This window comes from Gigantopelta aegis, chromosome 13, assembly GCF_016097555.1.
Source record: "Gigantopelta aegis isolate Gae_Host chromosome 13, Gae_host_genome, whole genome shotgun sequence".
Lineage (NCBI taxonomy): Eukaryota > Metazoa > Mollusca > Gastropoda > Neomphalida > Peltospiridae > Gigantopelta > Gigantopelta aegis.
The window spans coordinates 3502689-3521196 of record NC_054711.1 but is presented as its reverse complement, the minus strand read 5'-3'; the positions used below and the strand labels follow the sequence as shown (position 1 = coordinate 3521196).

At 36.8% G+C, this 18508-nt stretch overlaps 1 protein-coding gene across 1 annotated transcript in view; it reads left to right on the top strand.

Annotated features, from left to right (window-relative positions):
* The window catches only part of LOC121387431 (puromycin-sensitive aminopeptidase-like), a 51314-nt gene extending 35724 nt beyond the window's left edge, over positions 1-15590 (top strand). The window contains exons 16-21 of the mRNA XM_041518542.1: positions 1826-1968; positions 3891-3947; positions 5269-5376; positions 7037-7189; positions 7873-7920; positions 15288-15590. Coding sequence (XP_041374476.1) covers positions 1826-1968; positions 3891-3947; positions 5269-5376; positions 7037-7189; positions 7873-7920; positions 15288-15422 — 644 coding nt within the window. The 3' untranslated portion in view covers positions 15423-15590. The remainder of the gene's footprint in view (positions 1-1825; positions 1969-3890; positions 3948-5268; positions 5377-7036; positions 7190-7872; positions 7921-15287) is intronic.
* Positions 15591-18508: the final 2918 nt, after the last annotated feature.

The window sequence follows — 18508 nt, the reverse complement described above, 5'->3', positions numbered from 1 at the left end:
AAAAGAGTAGCCCATGAAGTGGCGACAGTGGGTTTCCCCTCTCAATATCTGTGTGGTCCATAACCATATGTCCGACGTCATATATCCGTAAATTAAATGTGTTGAGTGCTTCGTTAAATAAAACAGTTCCTTCCTTCCTTCCATTGAAAACCATCCGTAAACTGGAATTGACTCAAAACCGGACATTATTTCATGATCCCTTTTTAAATGTCAGCACCAAACAGCTATCTAAACCTTGTACATCTTAAAACTGGACTTTTTACTTTATGATCCCTTTTTAAATGTCAGCACAAAACAGCTATCTAAACCTTGTACATCTTAAAACTGGACTTTTTACTTTATGATCCCTTTTTAAATGTCAGCACAAAACAGCTATCTAAACCTTGTACATCTTAAAACTGGACTTTTTACTTTATGATCCCTTTTTAAATGTCAGCACAAAACAGCTATCTAAACCTTGTACATCTTAAAACTGGACTTTTTACTTTATGATCCCTTTTTAAATGTCAGCACCAAACAGCTATCTAAACCTTGTACATCTTAAAACTGGACTTTTTACTTTATGATCCCTTTTTAAATGTCAGCACCAAACAGCTATCTAAACCTTGTACATCTTAAAACTGGACTTTTTACTTTATGATCCCTTTTTAAATGTCAGCACAAAACAGCTATCTAAACCGTGTACATCTTAAAACTGGACTTTTTACTTTATGATCCCTTTTTAAATGTCAGCACAAAACAGCTATCTAAACCTTGTACATCTTAAAACTGGACTTTTTACTTTATGATCCCTTTTTAAATGTCAGCACAAAACAGCTATCTAAACCTTGTACATCTTAAAACTGGACTTTTTACTTTATGATCCCTTTTTAAATGTCAGCACAAAACTGTTTACTTTATGATCCCTTTTTAAATGTCAGCACAAAACAGCTATCTAAACCTTGTACATCTTAAAACTGGACTTTTTACTTTATGATCCCTTTTTAAATGTCAGCACAAAACAGCTATCTAAACCTTGTACATCTTAAAACTGGACTTTTTACTTTATGCTCCCTTTTTAAATGTCAGCACAAAACAGCTATCTAAACCTTGTACATCTTAAAACTGGACTTTTTACTTTATGATCCCTTTTTAAATGTCAGCACAAAACAGCTATCTAAAGCTTGTACATCTTAAAACTGGACTTTTTACTTTATGATCCCTTTTTAAATGTCAGCACAAAACAGCTAACTAAGCCGTGTACATCTTAAAACTGGACTTTTTACTTTATGATCCCTTTTTAAATGTCAGCACAAAACAGCTAACTAAACCTTGTACATCTTAAAACTGGACTTTTTACTTTATCCTGTTGAGGGGTGGGATGTAGCCCAGTGGGCCATTGGGCCATTTCTCGTTCCAGGCAGTGCACCATGACTGGTATAGCAAAGGCCGTGGTATGTGCTATCCTGTCTGTGGGATGGTGCATATAAAAGATCCATCAAAGATCCCTTGCTGCTAATCGAAAAAAGGTAGCCCATGAATTGCTGACAGCGGGTTTCCTCTCAGCAACTGTATGGTCTGTAACCGTATGTCTTGATGCCATATAACCGTAAATAAAATGTGTTGAGTGCATCGTTAAATAAAATATTTCCTTCCTTCCTTGACAGTATATTATAATTTACACCATGCAGATTATGCATAGTGTATTTGGATTTGTGCGTTTCTTTTGTTATTCACTATATACACATTGCAGTCAAATCATGGAATCAAGCTTTGTTAATCTTCAGTGTTTTGTTAATAGATCTGTTTTTGTTCAGATTGACATGATTAATATTATTTGTTGCAGGTCATCTGGTTGCCATGCTACGCGGTCTGGTGTTAACAAAAATGGGTCGCTATGGTGACGACGAGACGGTTGCCGAGGCGCGGAAACGGTTTGCCGATCACGTCAGTGGGACCAAGGTTTTACCTGCCGATCTCAGAGGACCAGTAAGTGTTTTGTGTGCCATCCACCACCACCACCACACACACGCACACACCCCGCCACCGCAAAACACATCTCCCTTTAAATCTTCTGTTACAGGGTTCGAACTTAAAAATTGATTTCCTATAGGTGCGGGAAGTAGCCCAGTGGTAAATCGCTCACCTGATGCATGCTCTGTCTGGGATCGATCCCTGTCGGTGGGCTCATTGGGCTATTTCTCTCTCCAGGCAATGCACCACGACTGGTATATCATTTTCTAATGCATTATTCCTCTTTCAATGGAACAGATGTTCAGAAATTATTTCATTAGTTTCATTACCAATTCCATAAGCATTAAAACTATATGTACTGGTATATCAAAGGCTGTGGTATGTACTACCTTGTCTGTGGGATGGTGCATATAAAAGATCCCTTGCTGCTAATCAAAAATAGTAGCCCATGAAGTGGTAACAGTGGGTTTCCTCTCTCAGTATCTGTGTAGTCCCTAACCATATGTCTGATGCCATATAACCATAAATAAAATGTGTTGAGTGCATCGATAAATACAAATTTCCTTTCTTCTATGTTTGATGGGATGGTGCATATAAAAGATCCCTTGCTGCTAATCGAAAAGAGTAGCCCATGAAGTGGTGACAGCGGGTTTCCTCCCTCAATATCTGTGTGGTCCTTAACCATATGTCCGACACCATATAACCATAAATAAAATGTGTTGAGTGCGTTGTTAAATAAAACATTTCCTTTCTTCTTCTTTCCATGTTTTGTTAGCAATTTTGAAAAATGCTCACCGACGACAATTTTAAGCCTGTCTACGGCAATTTTAAATCGGTAACTTTTGCAACAAATATAAAAACCAAAAAATGTTCCTTCAACCCATGGCAATAATTTTAATCCATCGGTGAAGCCCCTGACTGGCGGAAATTCATACTGCAACTACGCCAATTGCCGTTGCTATGGTCAGGTCAGGTCAGGTCAGGTCATAGGTTTTAATGTGCACATTCAGAACAAGCTCCTCCGTCCAGGACAGGAAAAGGTTTGGGAGAGGGGTCGCCCGTGCTGGCATGTGCAAGGGAGCACAAGCAGCCTGAAAAGGTCTGTAGCGGGTGAGGGTTGATTTTAATGCTATTGAATTTGCAAATGTTCCATAGAACTAATGGAGAATAGTAAATGTTGCATACTGTTTTAAAGGTAATTTTTGACACATAATTTAGAATGGGAGCTAATTGGTTCATTTAACTTAGTTGATCGAAAGATAGCTCCTTGCTGGGACCTTTTGGGTTTGCTCAATGGGTAGGTGTAAACCACTTGCACCGACCAGTGATCCATAACTGGTTCAACAAAGGCCATGGTTTGTGCTATCCTGCCTGTGGGAAGCGCAAATAAAAGATCCCTTGCTGCCTGTCGTAAAAAGAGTAGCCTATGTGGCGACAGCGGGTTTCCTCTAAAAACAGTGTCAGAATGACCATATGTTTGACGTCCAATAGCCGATGATAAGAAAAAATCAATGAAACAAATAAACTTTTGGGATTGGGTAGAGTGAGCCGGTATTCTCTTGTTCATCGTTAAGTTCGAGCCCTGCTTTTATACCCCGGCATTAAGATGCTTAGAGAGCCAAATTGGGTATTAATGTCCTATTTAGATTATCAGTATCCATTTAAACAAGGTGTTTGTTGTCTTAATGTTTGTAGTAACCTAAACCAGATTTTACCTTCCAGTAATTTCATACTTACGAAAAAATATATATTACAAAGTAAAATGAAAAATAACTGTCACAAACCTTAGCACACAACAGCAAACTCATTGGATTAATCAGGGCTAGCTTTGGGTCAGCAGAAAACGTTAACAAATTATCTATTAAACGTCAAAAATTGCACAAACCCAGTTATTTCTCTCAATGCTATTTCTAAAATATCACATGGTTTGTTTTTAGGTTTATACAACAGTGTTAACTCACGGAGATGCGTCCGACTTTAAAAAGATGTTGGAGGTAAGTTTTTCACACCTTTAAGTGCATAGAATTCTTGGTATTTTTGAAGTTTTCTTAAATATTGTTTACTTCGTGAAAAAACAAAAAAGGTGGGTGATGAGAAAAATCTGTTTAAGACTGAGTCTAATGTGTTTGTCTCACCTTTCTGAATTAAAAAGGTGAGATTAAAAGACTTGATCATATGTGGTCATGTGGGATAGAACAAATACACCCCGAGGTGGTGGAAATTTCTACCCGGGACGAGACTTGCTGAGTTCCAGTGTCAAAAATAAATAATTTCACAACCGAGTGTGTACTTTTTCTATCCCATATGACTGCATTTGATGGAGTCTTTTTCTCCTATCCATTCGATAAATTTTATTTTACACGAACAGACAAATATGGATGAAAAAGTAACCTCTTTATTTGAGCATTTTATCTGAACTAAACTACACAGTCATATTCGCCACGTCTGTTTCATATGTTAAATCAAATTTAACACTACAAATGAACAAGATAGCTTTTATAATGAAGGTTTTACTAACAAAATATTGATCTAAAACTAACCATTATTAGCTCACATTAATATGATGTCATATATTACCAACGAAGTAATACTCCCCATGTTAAACGCAAGACAGATTTATTGCATATGGGCTGTCGTCATGGTATGGGTCTGTCTTGCATAGCTATGGATGGGAGAAATAGGTAGTACTTTTCCAACAGCAGCAAAAGCATCAGGCTTTTTTTCTTTCTGTTTTCTAATATTTATTCACAGAACCCTTGTTTACATTTGTTATCTGTCCCAATCACAGGGATGATGTGACGAGTTACAATACAAAATTATACATTATTATTTTGGTATACAAATGTATGTATGTACAGGGTATGCACTTGGGATTGTTTTTGACTGGCCAATCGGGCCACTTACAGCAACATTTTGACTCACCCATACAACTTTTGAATAGCCCGCAACCGAATTTCATTAAAGAAAAAGAACTTACTTAAATTGCACTTTAAAAACAATGTCATCATATTATATAAACAATAATAACAACACAAAAGAAGGAAACAGAACTTGTTTTAGTTTTATTACAAACTGTTGTAATTAAATTATAATTATTATGTTGTCACGAGACCCACACAATCAAACATCTGGAATGTTTTACCAAGGCTCGGTCTTGTAATGAATAAGGTGCTATTAATAATTATGGTCGTATGACGAGGAATTAAAAATTACTAAGCTGACAGCACTCTATGTTGACATCGTTCACAGTGACGATGGTTTTTCGTGATAGCTGTCCATAAGAGAGATATTTAAATCTGCTGTTTTTCATCATAGCTGTATGACAAGGCAGATATGATGGAGGAGAGAGACAGAATTGGAAGATCTCTCGGCGCGGTCGACAAGGAAGACTTGATTCAGAAAGTGCTCGACTTCGCTCTGTCGGTAAGTATTGACGGAAGTAAATAAATGATTTTTATACAAGGAAGAGTTGATTCAGAAAGTGCTCGACTTCGCTCTGTCAGTAAGTATTGATAGATAGAGAATAACTAGCTAATGACGTAGGATATTGGGTTTTATTCTGTGAAAGTAAGAATGGGAATATCTCATTCGGCATGAATAAGCAAAACAAACCTGCTACAAAATAAAAATAAAATTGCATGTGTAAGTGATTTAAAAACCTAACAAACAAACATATTTAAATACAGATAAAAAAAGTTGTTTCTTTTCACTGACATCTTAATTAATAAATTAAGATTTTAAAAAAATAATAAAGAAAATCAGAAATTAATAATAAAGAAAATAAATTAAATTAATAATTTTTTTTGTTTTTTAATAAATTGAAAAATAATTAGGATCAGCCCTTTTATCGATTTAGAGTTGAGTGCTTATAGACCCACCTGTTTGTTTTTTAAACCTTATTGTATGCTAGCGTTATTCAAATTCTCTTTTATCGATTTAGAGTTGAGTGCTTATAGACCCACCTGTTTGTTTTTTAAACCTTATTGTATGCTAGCGTTATTCAAATTCTCTTTTATCGATTTAGAGTTGAGTGCTTATAGACCCACCTGTTTGTTTTTTAAACCTTATTGTATGCTAGCGTTATTCAAATTCTCTTTTATCGATTTAGAGTTGAGTGCTTATAGACCCACCTGTTTGTTTTTTAAACCTTATTGTATGCTAGCGTTATTCAAATTCTCTTTTATCGATTTAGAGTTGAGTGCTTATAGACCCACCTGCCCACCTGTTTGTTTTTTAAACCTTATTGTATGCTAGCGTTATTCAAATTCTCTTTTATCGATTTAGAGTTGAGTGCTTATAGACCCACCTGTTTGTTTTTTAAACCTTATTGTATGCTAGCGTTATTCAAATTCTCTTTTATCGATTTAGAGTTGAGTGCTTATAGACCCACCTGTTTGTTTTTTAAAACCTTATTGTATGCTAGCGTTATTCAAATTCTCTTTTATCGATTTAGAGTTGAGTGCTTATAGACCCACCTGTTTGTTTTTTAAAACCTTATTGTATGCTAGCGTTATTCAAATTCTCTTTTATCGATTTAGAGTTGAGTGCTTATAGACCCACCTGTTTGTTTTTTAAAACCTTATTGTATGCTAGCGTTATTCAAATTCTCTTTTATCGATTTAGAGTTGAGTGCTTATAGACCCACCTGTTTGTTTTTTTAAACCTTATTGTATGCTAGCGTTATTCAAATTCTCTTTTATCGATTTGTTTGGGCGGGACATAGCCCAGTGGTCAAGCGTTTGCTTGATGCACGGTTGGTCCAGGATCAATCCCTGTCGGTGTGCCCATTGGGCTATTTCTCGTTCCAGCCAGTGCACCATGACTGGTGTATCAAAGGCAGTGGTATGTGCTATCCTGTCTGTGGGATGGTGCATATAAAAGATCCCTTGCTGCTAATCGAAAAGAGTAGCCCATAAGTGGCGACAGCAGGTTTCCTCTCAATATCTGTGTGGTCCATAACCATATGTCTGATGCCATATAACTGTAAATAAAATGTGTTGAGTGCGTCCTTAAATCAACCATTTGCTTCTTCAAATTCTCCTTGTGTACTATTAAACATTGCTGTCTGTTCTGAATATTTCAGGACAAGGTTCGTTCCCAGGACACCGTGTTTGTGCTGTGTTCTGCAGGGGGATCGGTCAAGGGCAGACAACTGATATGGAAGTTTGTTCAGAAGAACTGGACAACGTTTCATGACAGATACAAGAGCGGGTTTCTTCTCTCTCGACTCGTTAAAGTAAGTTTGAGGAATACATTTTTTTTTTTTTGTTGCATAAAATAGTTTTCACAAAAATTTGAATTTGATTTGAAGTGCTGAAAATATTACCGTTATCTAATCATGATATAGAGGGGCGGGACGTAGCCCAGTGGTAAAGCGCTCACTTGATGCGTGGTCAGTCTAGGATTGATCCTGTTGGTGGGCCCATTGGGCTATTTTTCGTTCCAGCCAGTGCACCACGACTGGTATATCAAAGGCTGTGGTATATTATGCTATCCTGTCTATGGGATGGTGCATATAAAAGATCCCTTGCTGCTAATCGAAAAGAGTAGCCCATGAAGTGGCGACAGCGGGTTTTCTATCTCAATATATGTGGTCCATAACCATATGTCCGACGCCATATAACCTTAAATAAAATGTGTTGAGTGCGTCGTTAAATAAAACATTTCCTAATCATGATATAGTTCAACAAAAGAAAGTAATTTATGTACATTTTGAACTTTGTCTTGTTTGTAATTATAACAATAGCTTTTCCTCTCTAAGATTGTATGTCGCAATTACCGAATGTTTGACATCCAGTAGTCAATGATTAACAAATCAATGTGCTCTGGTGGTGTTGTTAAACAAAACGAACTTTAACCTTTAGTAGCTAGCCAGAAATATTAAGTTGCCTACATTTCTTTATATGTTTTTGTTTTCAGTCATCAACTGAGAATTTTGTGACAGAAGAATTGGCTAAGGATGTGGAGGTAGGTTCCCTTTAATACATCACATTATTTTAATAAACTCTATACAGCATACGGAAATGTTGTGAGGGGGAGGTAGGTTCCCTTTAATACATCACATTATTTTAATTAACTCTATACAGCATACGGAAATGTTGTGAGGGGGAGGTAGGTTCCCTTTAATACATCACATTATTTTAATAAACTCTATACAGCATACGGAAATGTTGTGAGGGGGAGGTAGGTTCCCTTTAATACATCACATTATTTTAATTAACTCTATACAGCATACGGAAATGTTGTGAGGGGGAGGTAGGTTCCTTCTAATACATCACATTATTTCAATAAACTCTATACAGCATACGGAAATGTTGTGAGGGGGAGGTAGGTTCCCTTTAATACATCACATTATTTTAATGAACTCTATACAGCATACGGAAATGTTGTGAGGGGGAGGTAGGTTCCCTTTAATACATCACATTATTTTAATTAACTCTATACAGCATACGGAAATGTTGTGAGGGGGAGGTAGGTTCCTTCTAATACATCACATTATTTTAATAAACTCTATACAGCATACGGAAATGTTGTGAGGGGGAGGTAGGTTCCTTTTAATACATCACATTATTTTAATAAACTCTATACAGCATACGGAAATGTTGTGAGGGGGAGGTAGGTTCCTTTTAATACATCACATTATTTTAATAAACTCTATACAGCATACGGAAATGTTGTGAGGGGGAGGTAGGTTCCTTTTAATACATCATATTATTTTAATAAACTCTATACAGCATACGGAAATGTTGAGAGGGGAGGTAGGTTCCTTTTAATACATCACATTATTTTAATTAACTCTATACAGCATACGGAAATGTTGTGAGGGGGAGGTAGGTTCCTTTTAATACATCACATTATTTTAATAAACTCTATACAGCATACGGAAATGTTGTGAGGGGGAGGTAGGTTCCCTTTAATACATCACATTATTTTAATAAACTCTATACAGCATACGGAAATGTTGTGAGGGGGAGGTAGGTTCCTTTTAATACATCACATTATTTTAATAAACTCTATACAGCATACGGAAATGTTGTGAGAGGGGAGGTAGGTTCCTTCTAATACATCACATTATTTTAATAAACTCTATACAGCATACGGAAATGTTGTGAGGGGGAGGTAGGTTCCTTCTAATACATCACATTATTTTAATTAACTCTATACAGCATACGGAAATGTTGTGAGGGGGAGGTAGGTTCCTTTTAATACATCACATTATTTTAATAAACTCTATACAGCATACGGAAATGTTGTGAGGGGGAGGTAGGTTCCTTTTAATACATCACATTATTTTAATAAACTCTATACAGCATACGGAAATGTTGTGAGGGGGAGGTAGGTTCCTTTTAATACATCACATTATTTTAATAAACTCTATACAGCATACGGAAATGTTGTGAGGGGGGAGGTAGGTTCCTTCTAATACATCACATTATTTTAATAAACTCTATACAGCATACGGAAATGTTGTGAGGGGGGAGGTAGGTTCCTTTTAATACATCACATTATTTTAATAAACTCTATACAGCATACGGAAATGTTGTGAGGGGGAGGTAGGTTCCTTTTAATACATCACATTATTTTAATAAACTCTATACAGCATACGGAAATGTTGTGAGGGGGAGGTAGGTTCCTTTTAATACATCACATTATTTTAATAAACTCTATACAGCATACGGAAATGTTGTGAGGGGGAGGTAGGTTCCTTTTAATACATCACATTATTTTAATAAACTCTATACAGCATACGGAAATGTTGTGAGGGGGAGGTAGGTTCCTTTTAATACATCACATTATTTTAATAAACTCTATACAGCATACGGAAATGTTGTGAGAGGGGAGGTAGGTTCCTTCTAATACATCACATTATTTTAATAAACTCTATACAGCATACGGAAATGTTGTGAGGGGGAGGTAGGTTCCTTTTAATACATCACATTATTTTAATTAACTCTATACAGCATACGGAAATGTTGTGAGGGGGAGGTAGGTTCCTTTTAATACATCACATTATTTTAATAAACTCTATACAGCATACGGAAATGTTGTGAGGGGGGAGGTAGGTTCCTTTTAATACATCACATTATTTTAATAAACTCTATACAGCATACGGAAATGTTGTGAGGGGGAGGTAGGTTCCCTTTAATACATCACATTATTTTAATAAACTCTATACAGCATACGGAAATGTTGTGAGGGGGGAGGTAGGTTCCTTTTAATACATCACATTATTTTAATAAACTCTATACAGCATACGGAAATGTTGTGAGGGGGGAGGTAGGTTCCTTTTAATACATCACATTATTTTAATAAACTCTATACAGCATACGGAAATGTTGTGAGAGGGGAGGTAGGTTCCTTCTAATACATCACATTATTTTAATAAACTCTATACAGCATACGGAAATGTTGTGAGGGGGAGGTAGGTTCCTTTTAATACATCACATTATTTTAATTAACTCTATACAGCATACGGAAATGTTGTGAGGGGGAGGTAGGTTCCCTTTAATACATCACATTATTTTAATAAACTCTATACAGCATACGGAAATGTTGTGAGGGGGAGGTAGGTTCCCTTTAATACATCACATTATTTTAATAAACTCTATACAGCATACGGAAATGTTGTGAGGGGGAGGTAGGTTCCCTTTAATACATCACATTATTTTAATAAACTCTATACAGCATACGGAAATGTTGTGAGGGGGAGGTAGGTTCCTTCTAATACATCACATTATTTTAATAAACTCTATACAGCATACGGAAATGTTGTGAGGGGGGAGGTAGGTTCCTTTTAATACATCACATTATTTTAATAAACTCTATACAGCATACGGAAATGTTGTGAGGGGGAGGTAGGTTCCTTCTAATACATCACATTATTTTAATAAACTCTATACAGCATACGGAAATGTTGTGAGGGGGAGGTAGGTTGTTTTTAATATGTAACAGAAATGTTGGGAGAGGGGAGGTAGGTTCCTTTTAATACATCACATTATTTTAATAAACTCTATACAGCATACGGAAATGTTGTGAGGGGGGAGGTAGGTTCCTTCTAATACATCACATTATTTTAATAAACTCTATACAGCATACGGAAATGTTGTGAGGGGGGAGGTAGGTTCCTTCTAATACATCACATTATTTTAATAAACTCTATACAGCATACGGAAATGTTGTGAGGGGGAGGTAGGTTCCTTCTAATACATCACATTATTTTAATAAACTCTATACAGCATACGGAAATGTTGTGAGGGGGGAGGTAGGTTCCTTTTAATACATCACATTATTTTAATAAACTCTATACAGCATACGGAAATGTTGTGAGGGGGAGGTAGGTTGTTTTTAATATGTAACAGAAATGTTGGGAGAGGGGAGGTAGGTTCCTTTTAATACATCACATTATTTTAATAAACTCTATACAGCATACGGAAATGTTGTGAGGGGGGAGGTAGGTTCCTTTTAATACATCACATTATTTTAATAAACTCTATACAGCATACGGAAATGTGAGGGGGAGGTAGGTTGTTTTTAATATGTAACAGAAATGTTGGGAGAGGGGAGGTAGGTTCCTTTTAATACATCACATTATTTTAATAAACTCTATACAGCATACGGAAATGTTGTGAGGGGGGAGGTAGGTTCCTTTTAATACATCACATTATTTTAATAAACTCTATACAGCATACGGAAATGTTGTGAGGGGGGAGGTAGGTTCCTTCTAATACATCACATTATTTTAATAAACTCTATACAGCATACGGAAATGTTGTGAGGGGGAGGTAGGTTCCTTTTAATACATCACATTATTTTAATAAACTCTATACAGCATACGGAAATGTTGTGAGGGGGGAGGTAGGTTCCTTCTAATACATCACATTATTTTAATAAACTCTATACAGCATACGGAAATGTTGTGAGGGGGGAGGTAGGTTCCTTTTAATACATCACATTATTTTAATAAACACTATACAGCATACGGAAATGTTGTGAGGGGGAGGTAGGTTGTTTTTAATATGTAACAGAAATGTTGGGAGAGGGGAGGTAGGTTCCTTTTAATACATCACATTATTTTAATAAACTCTATACAGCATACGGAAATGTTGTGAGGGGGGAGGTAGGTTCCTTTTAATACATCACATTATTTTAATAAACTCTATACAGCATACGGAAATGTTGTGAGGGGGGAGGTAGGTTCCTTTTAATACATCACATTATTTTAATAAACTCTATACAGCATACGGAAATGTTGTGAGGGGGAGGTAGGTTGCTTTTTTTAATATGTAACAGAAATGTTGGGAGAGGGGAGGTAGGTTCCTTTTAATACATCACATTATTTTAATTAACTCTATACAGCATACGGAAATGTTGTGAGGGGGGAGGTAGGTTCCTTCTAATACATCACATTATTTTAATAAACTCTATACAGCATACGGAAATGTTGTGAGGGGGGAGGTAGGTTCCTTTTAATACATCACATTATTTTAATAAACTCTATACAGCATACGGAAATGTTGTGAGGGGGGAGGTAGGTTGTTTTTAATATGTAACAGAAATGTTGTGAGGGGGGAGGTAGGTTCCTTCTAATACATCACATTATTTTAATAAACTCTATACAGCATACGGAAATGTTGTGAGGGGGGAGGTAGGTTCCTTTTAATACATCACATTATTTTAATAAACTCTATACAGCATACGGAAATGTTGTGAGGGGGGAGGTAGGTTGTTTTTAATATGTAACAGAAATGTTGGGAGAGGGGAGGTAGGTTGCTTTTAATACAAAACAGAAATGTTGGGAGGGGGAGGTAGGTTGCTTTTGATATGTAACAGAAATGTTGGGAGGGGGAGGTAGGTTGCTTTTAATAGTAACAGAAATGTTGGGAGGGGGAGGTATGTTGCTTTTAACACGTCACAGAAATGTTGGGAGGGGGGATGTTGGTTGCTTTTAATATGTCACATTATTTTTATAAACTATACAGCATATGGAACTGTTGGGAGCGGGGGGAGGGAACTAATATTTAGTGAACTACATAGCTCAGTGTGTCCACATCTCCTTTATTTCATGATTCTGTTAGATCTTTATTTCCTCCTCTTTTTTTGGACAAATCTCTTCTTTTTTCAGCATTTTTATTGGCTTATTTCCTCACAATTGAGTGTGTAATTGTATTCAAATGACTTTTTTACTTGCAGATTGAACTCCTTCTGCAATAAAACACTGGTTTATAAGGGTGTATTGTCTATTTTCCCATTCATGTCTCTATTATAAGTGTATAGCTCTCCATCTATAGTGTAACAAGATAGGTCTCTACCAGTCCTTAGTTTTAAAAAAAAGGGGTAGGCAGGGCTGAATCATGGCAACAGCCTTCAAGGTTATGAGGGGTAAAGGAGGAGGCCATTCATTAAAATAAAACAACTATTAAATATCTGACTTGTAGTATGTTATGTTATAATTTAATACAATATCTTGTTAAAATGTTACAGATTGTGGACAGATTTCTTCAGGGTAAACCTTAAAATGTTGACTCTAGATGCTGTTAGAATGCATCTCAGGTCACTTGTTGTTTTTTATTCATACATTTCGACATACAAAATGGGGAGGACAGCTACCCTCTCTCGAACTCACCCCCCCCCCCCCCCCCCCCCACCCCCCCCCCACCCCCCACGGCCGTGTTGCGCCCGCAGATAAAGCCTACTTTATATCCTAGAAAGAAATAAGTGAACACGCAGTATTTAAGACAATGTTTAGTTCATCACTACAGAAAGAAAGAAAGAAATGTTTTATTTAACGACGCACTCAACACATTTTATTTACAGTTATATGGCGTCAGACATATGGTTAAGGACCACACAGATTTTGAGAGGAAACCCGCTGTCGCCACTGCATGGGCTACTCTTCCGATTGGCAGCAAGGAATCTTTTATTTGCGCTTCCCACAGGCAGGATAGCACAAACCATGGCCTTTGTTGAACCAGTTAGGGATCACTGGTCGGTGCAAGTGGTTTACACCTACCCATTGAGCCTTGAGGAGCACTCACTCAGGGTTTGAAGTCGGTATCTGGATTAAAAATCCCATGCCTCAACTGGGATCCGAACCCAGTACCTACCAGCCTGTAGACCGATGGCTTGCCACGACTCCACCGAGGCCGGTTCATCACTACAGTGAAACCTGTCTAAACTGGACCCTGAACTAAGCAGAATCCTGTCAAAACCGGCCAAGTTTCAAAGTCCCCGAAGTTTCTAAATTGTAAAATACGATCCCCGTTGGTGGGCCCATTGAGATTTCTTGTTTCGGTCAGTGCATCAGGACTTGTATACCAAAAGCCGTATACCAAAGCCGTGGTATGTGCTATCTTGTAAGGATGGTGCATATAAAATATCCGTAGCTACTAACGCCAGTATTTTTTAATTTTTAGGTTTATGAACAAGAACTTTTGTGCACAAAGGTAGAAGGAAGGGAAAAAAACAACAAAAAACCCTGTTTGGGGTGTATCAGTAGGGGTGATTTTTTTTCTTCTCACTGTTACCTTACGAAATGCGCCACAATAGACTAGAATTGTAACTTTTTTTTTCTTTAGCGCTATTTGTGGAAGTCTGTGGCGAAAAAAAAAGGTGAAAAATACGACTTTTTTTTAATTTTATTTGAGCAAAATTTATGTCGGCGGGTTCGTAAACCGAATAATAAAACAATACTGGCCTAATGGGATAATGTAGCATGTTTCCTCAATAACCGATGATTAATAAATCAATGTGCTCTGGTGGTGTCATTAAACAAAACAGACTTTTTAAATGAGATAAATATTAGTTCCCCCGCGTGATCCAGTTTAAACAGGTTACATTGTATATATTAATTATCAAATTCCTCAAATATCAGGGGCAGGACATAACCCAGTGGTAAAACGTTCGCTTGATGTGCAGTCAGTCTGGGATCGATCCCCTCCGGTGGGCCCATTGGGCTATTCCTCACTCTATCCAGTGCACCACGACTGATTTATCAAAGGCTGTGGTGTGTGTTATCCTGTCTGTAGGATGGTACATATAAAAGATCCCTTGCTGCTAATCAAAAAGATTAGCCCATGAAGTGGCGAAAGCGGGTTTCCTCTCTCAATATCTGTGTGGTCCTTAACCATATGTCCGACGCCATATAACCGTAAATAAAATGTGTTGAATGCGTCGTTAAATAAAACATTTCCTTTCTTCCTCAAATATAGTGGACAAATGTCATTATTGTGAAATTGACATAACTAGTTCAGGATTATATTAACCCATGATTTTTTCTTTCTAGTTTTTTTCTGTACTTTCCAGTATTCTGTATAACCGTACTTTTGTTGTTGTAGAAATTCTTTGCCGATCATCCTGCTCCAGCTGCTGAACGAACGATCCAACAATCGTGTGAGAATATTCGTCTGAATGCACGATGGATGGAACGCGACTCGGCGAAGGTCAAGGAATTCTTGAAAAGTCACAAATAGAACTGTTTATTTCTTCCATTTGATGAAATCACGTAGAACCACAGTCAGACATTCATTTACATTTTAACTGGGAGCTTTATTAATGGATCGAGCAACTGGCATCCATTTGTTGTACCTGTGTGGTGTACCTCTATTCTGTGAATTGAAAAATAATTTTCAGTCAAATAATGTTTAGTGTTGTTATTGTTTTTCCACCTCAAGGATGTGCTTGCTTGTTTCTTTTGGATGTCAAACATTTGATAATTCAGGCATAGTCTTAAACTGGAAACCTACATTTTTCCATTAGTAGCAAGGGATCTTTTTATATGCACCATACCACAGACAGGATAACACATACCACAGCCTTTGATTTATTAATCATCAGCTATTGGATGCCAAACATTTGATAATTCGTTTCTTAGAGAGAAAACCTGCTACATTTTTCCATTACTAGCAAGGTATCTTTTATATGCACCATACCATGTTAATTACAAATGGAAGAACCTTCTTTAATCGGCAGTTCCAGATTTTAATAATATAACTTGGTTTATGAAATTCCTACCAAAACGTTTTGACAGGCAAAGTAAAGAAGATATTTTGTAAAGACTGTCTGAAGATTGTCTGAATGCCTACACATTTTTTGCACATAACATTTTGACATGAACGTTTTATAAATTTTTGTATCGATAAAAGTCTACTTAAATTTGATTTCTTCTTTTGTTTTTCATTTTCTATTACTACTGCTGCTGCTGCTGCTACTTCTTCTTCTTCTTCTTTTTCTTTTTCTTCTCTCCGCAAGACTCAATGGGTAGGTGTAAACCACTTGCACCGACCAGTGATCCATAACTGGTTCAACAAAGGCCATGGTTTGTGCTATCCTGCCCGTGGGAAGCGCAAATAAAAGATCCCTTGCTGCCAATCGGAAGAGTAGCCCATGTAGTGGCGACAGCGGGTTTCCTCTCAAAATCAGTGTGGTCCTTAACCATATGTCTGACGCCATATAACCGTAAATAAAATGTGTTGAGTGCGTCATTAAATAAAACACTTCTTTCTTTTTTCTTCTTTTCCACATAACAAATTAGATATTTTCGCAGCTTCCTACGCCAGTACTTCACCGATAGTCTAATACCCATCTTATTTATCGGTAGATGAACTCTTCATTGCGAAGCAGCCAAGATAAAATTAAATATTCAATGAAAAACGCACTAAACCGGAATTTGTGTCGCACTTCAAGAAGATATTTTTGCACACGGGTCCAATTGAGTGTATAGGGTGTATATTACCAAATCAAATCCCATAGACGACAATAGTAACATATGTGGCTAAAACTCCTACCTGCAACGTATCAACCGACATAAACGCCACGGATATAAATACTACCACCCCTTACACTTAAAGTGAATCAGAAAAAAATGGGGGTCAAGCTGCTCGTTTCTGAGATAACGGGTAGTGTCTATGACTACCCTAGTTTCGCACAAAATTAGAGTACTTTTTTTTACAGGTACCCCATACATGTTTCAAGCACAAGGCTACTTGATACATTGGTACTAGATGAAATCAAATTGCACATTTTTTTTACCCAGATGAAACTATTATTTTTTACAACCAACACACTCACATTTATAACCAATCACAGGACTTGTGGTGTTCACTTCTCTATCAAAAGTTTGGTGCACCTCGAACTTTGACCCAGCCGGAAGTTATTTGGTTTAGTACTACCTGTAGGCTAATGATGGCTGGCTATCTACACGACGGTCGTGTAGGCTAATGATGGCTGGTTATCTCAGGGCACAATATTTCACGCGAACCGCCGTTCTGTTCGCGTGTCGGTTACGCAAAATTAAATTTACGCGAACCGCAAATCGGTTACGTCGTGACCTGTAGACGTTCAGAAATTAAAACTTTCAGACTTCACGATTACAGTAAGTTTATTCATGCAGACATACTACTAGTATTCCGACAAATGTTTTCGACTGATTTTTAGATACTTGATGCGCGGCAAACCAGTAGACAACGGTATATTGCAACGGTTGTAACTTGCGACCAAAGTCTCAGTATAGAGTCGAACCAAAAGTTTTAAAGAAATGTGCACGGACCGCTAAGGCGCCTAAATTATCTGCTATTCTATCTCTAAAGGAATATATGTAGACATAATATTGGATTGCCTATAATTTTAGAAAGGTTGAAAATGGTTTTAACATAAACAAAAATGTAAAAATGTCACAAATACTAACATCGCATAATGAGCTTTAAATAAACATTTGGAACGTCACGGTAGTATAGAAGTACCAGCGATAAAGTGAAAGTAGCATCGCCGCAAAATATCAGTGTCAAATTGTGATCTTTCTTTTTATTATGTTATAAGATTTATTTTTATTAATCTAATCATGCACCAATGAGTAGCCTGTTTTATAGTTCAGAGGAACTGGACATTTGTTGTTTGGGTTTTTGGTGGGCTTTTTTTTAATCTGCTGTATACTAAATTTTACATATCAGTGACAAATGGTAGCCTTTATTTGTTATTTATGAAAGAAAATTATTAGTTTAATCATGCACCATGGAATGGGCATTTTCCCTCCAAATGTATCTATTTTGTTTCAGTACTGGGTTGATATTTAGTCCTTTTACAATAGTATTAACTTCCGCAAGCTGCACAGAGGTTCTAGAATACGGTGGCCCGATGCCCGAGGACAGTGGTTTTTAGATTCGGGCAACTAAAAATTACTTTTTGCGATCCCGATGGCAAATGGTGAATGATGATGATAATAATAATAATAATAATAATAATGATAATAAATCTACAAAGCTACTATTGTACGAAAACAAAAGAAACATCTACAAGTCACTTCTTTCGATTTGCAAGCATTAAAGAAACTGTTTTATAAAACTTTTTTTTTTTTGTATTTTGTTTTAACTTATGTTCGAGGTAAAAATTATGTATTTAAAATATAATTTCAAAGTAACTTTGAGGTAACCAATCAGGTAATCCACAGGTTACGCAAATATAATTCACGTAACTGAACAATTGGTTACCTAGGTAAAAACCACGTGAACCGACTTCTGGTTACCTCAGATTTCGAAATATTGTCCCCTGTATCTACAGCGGC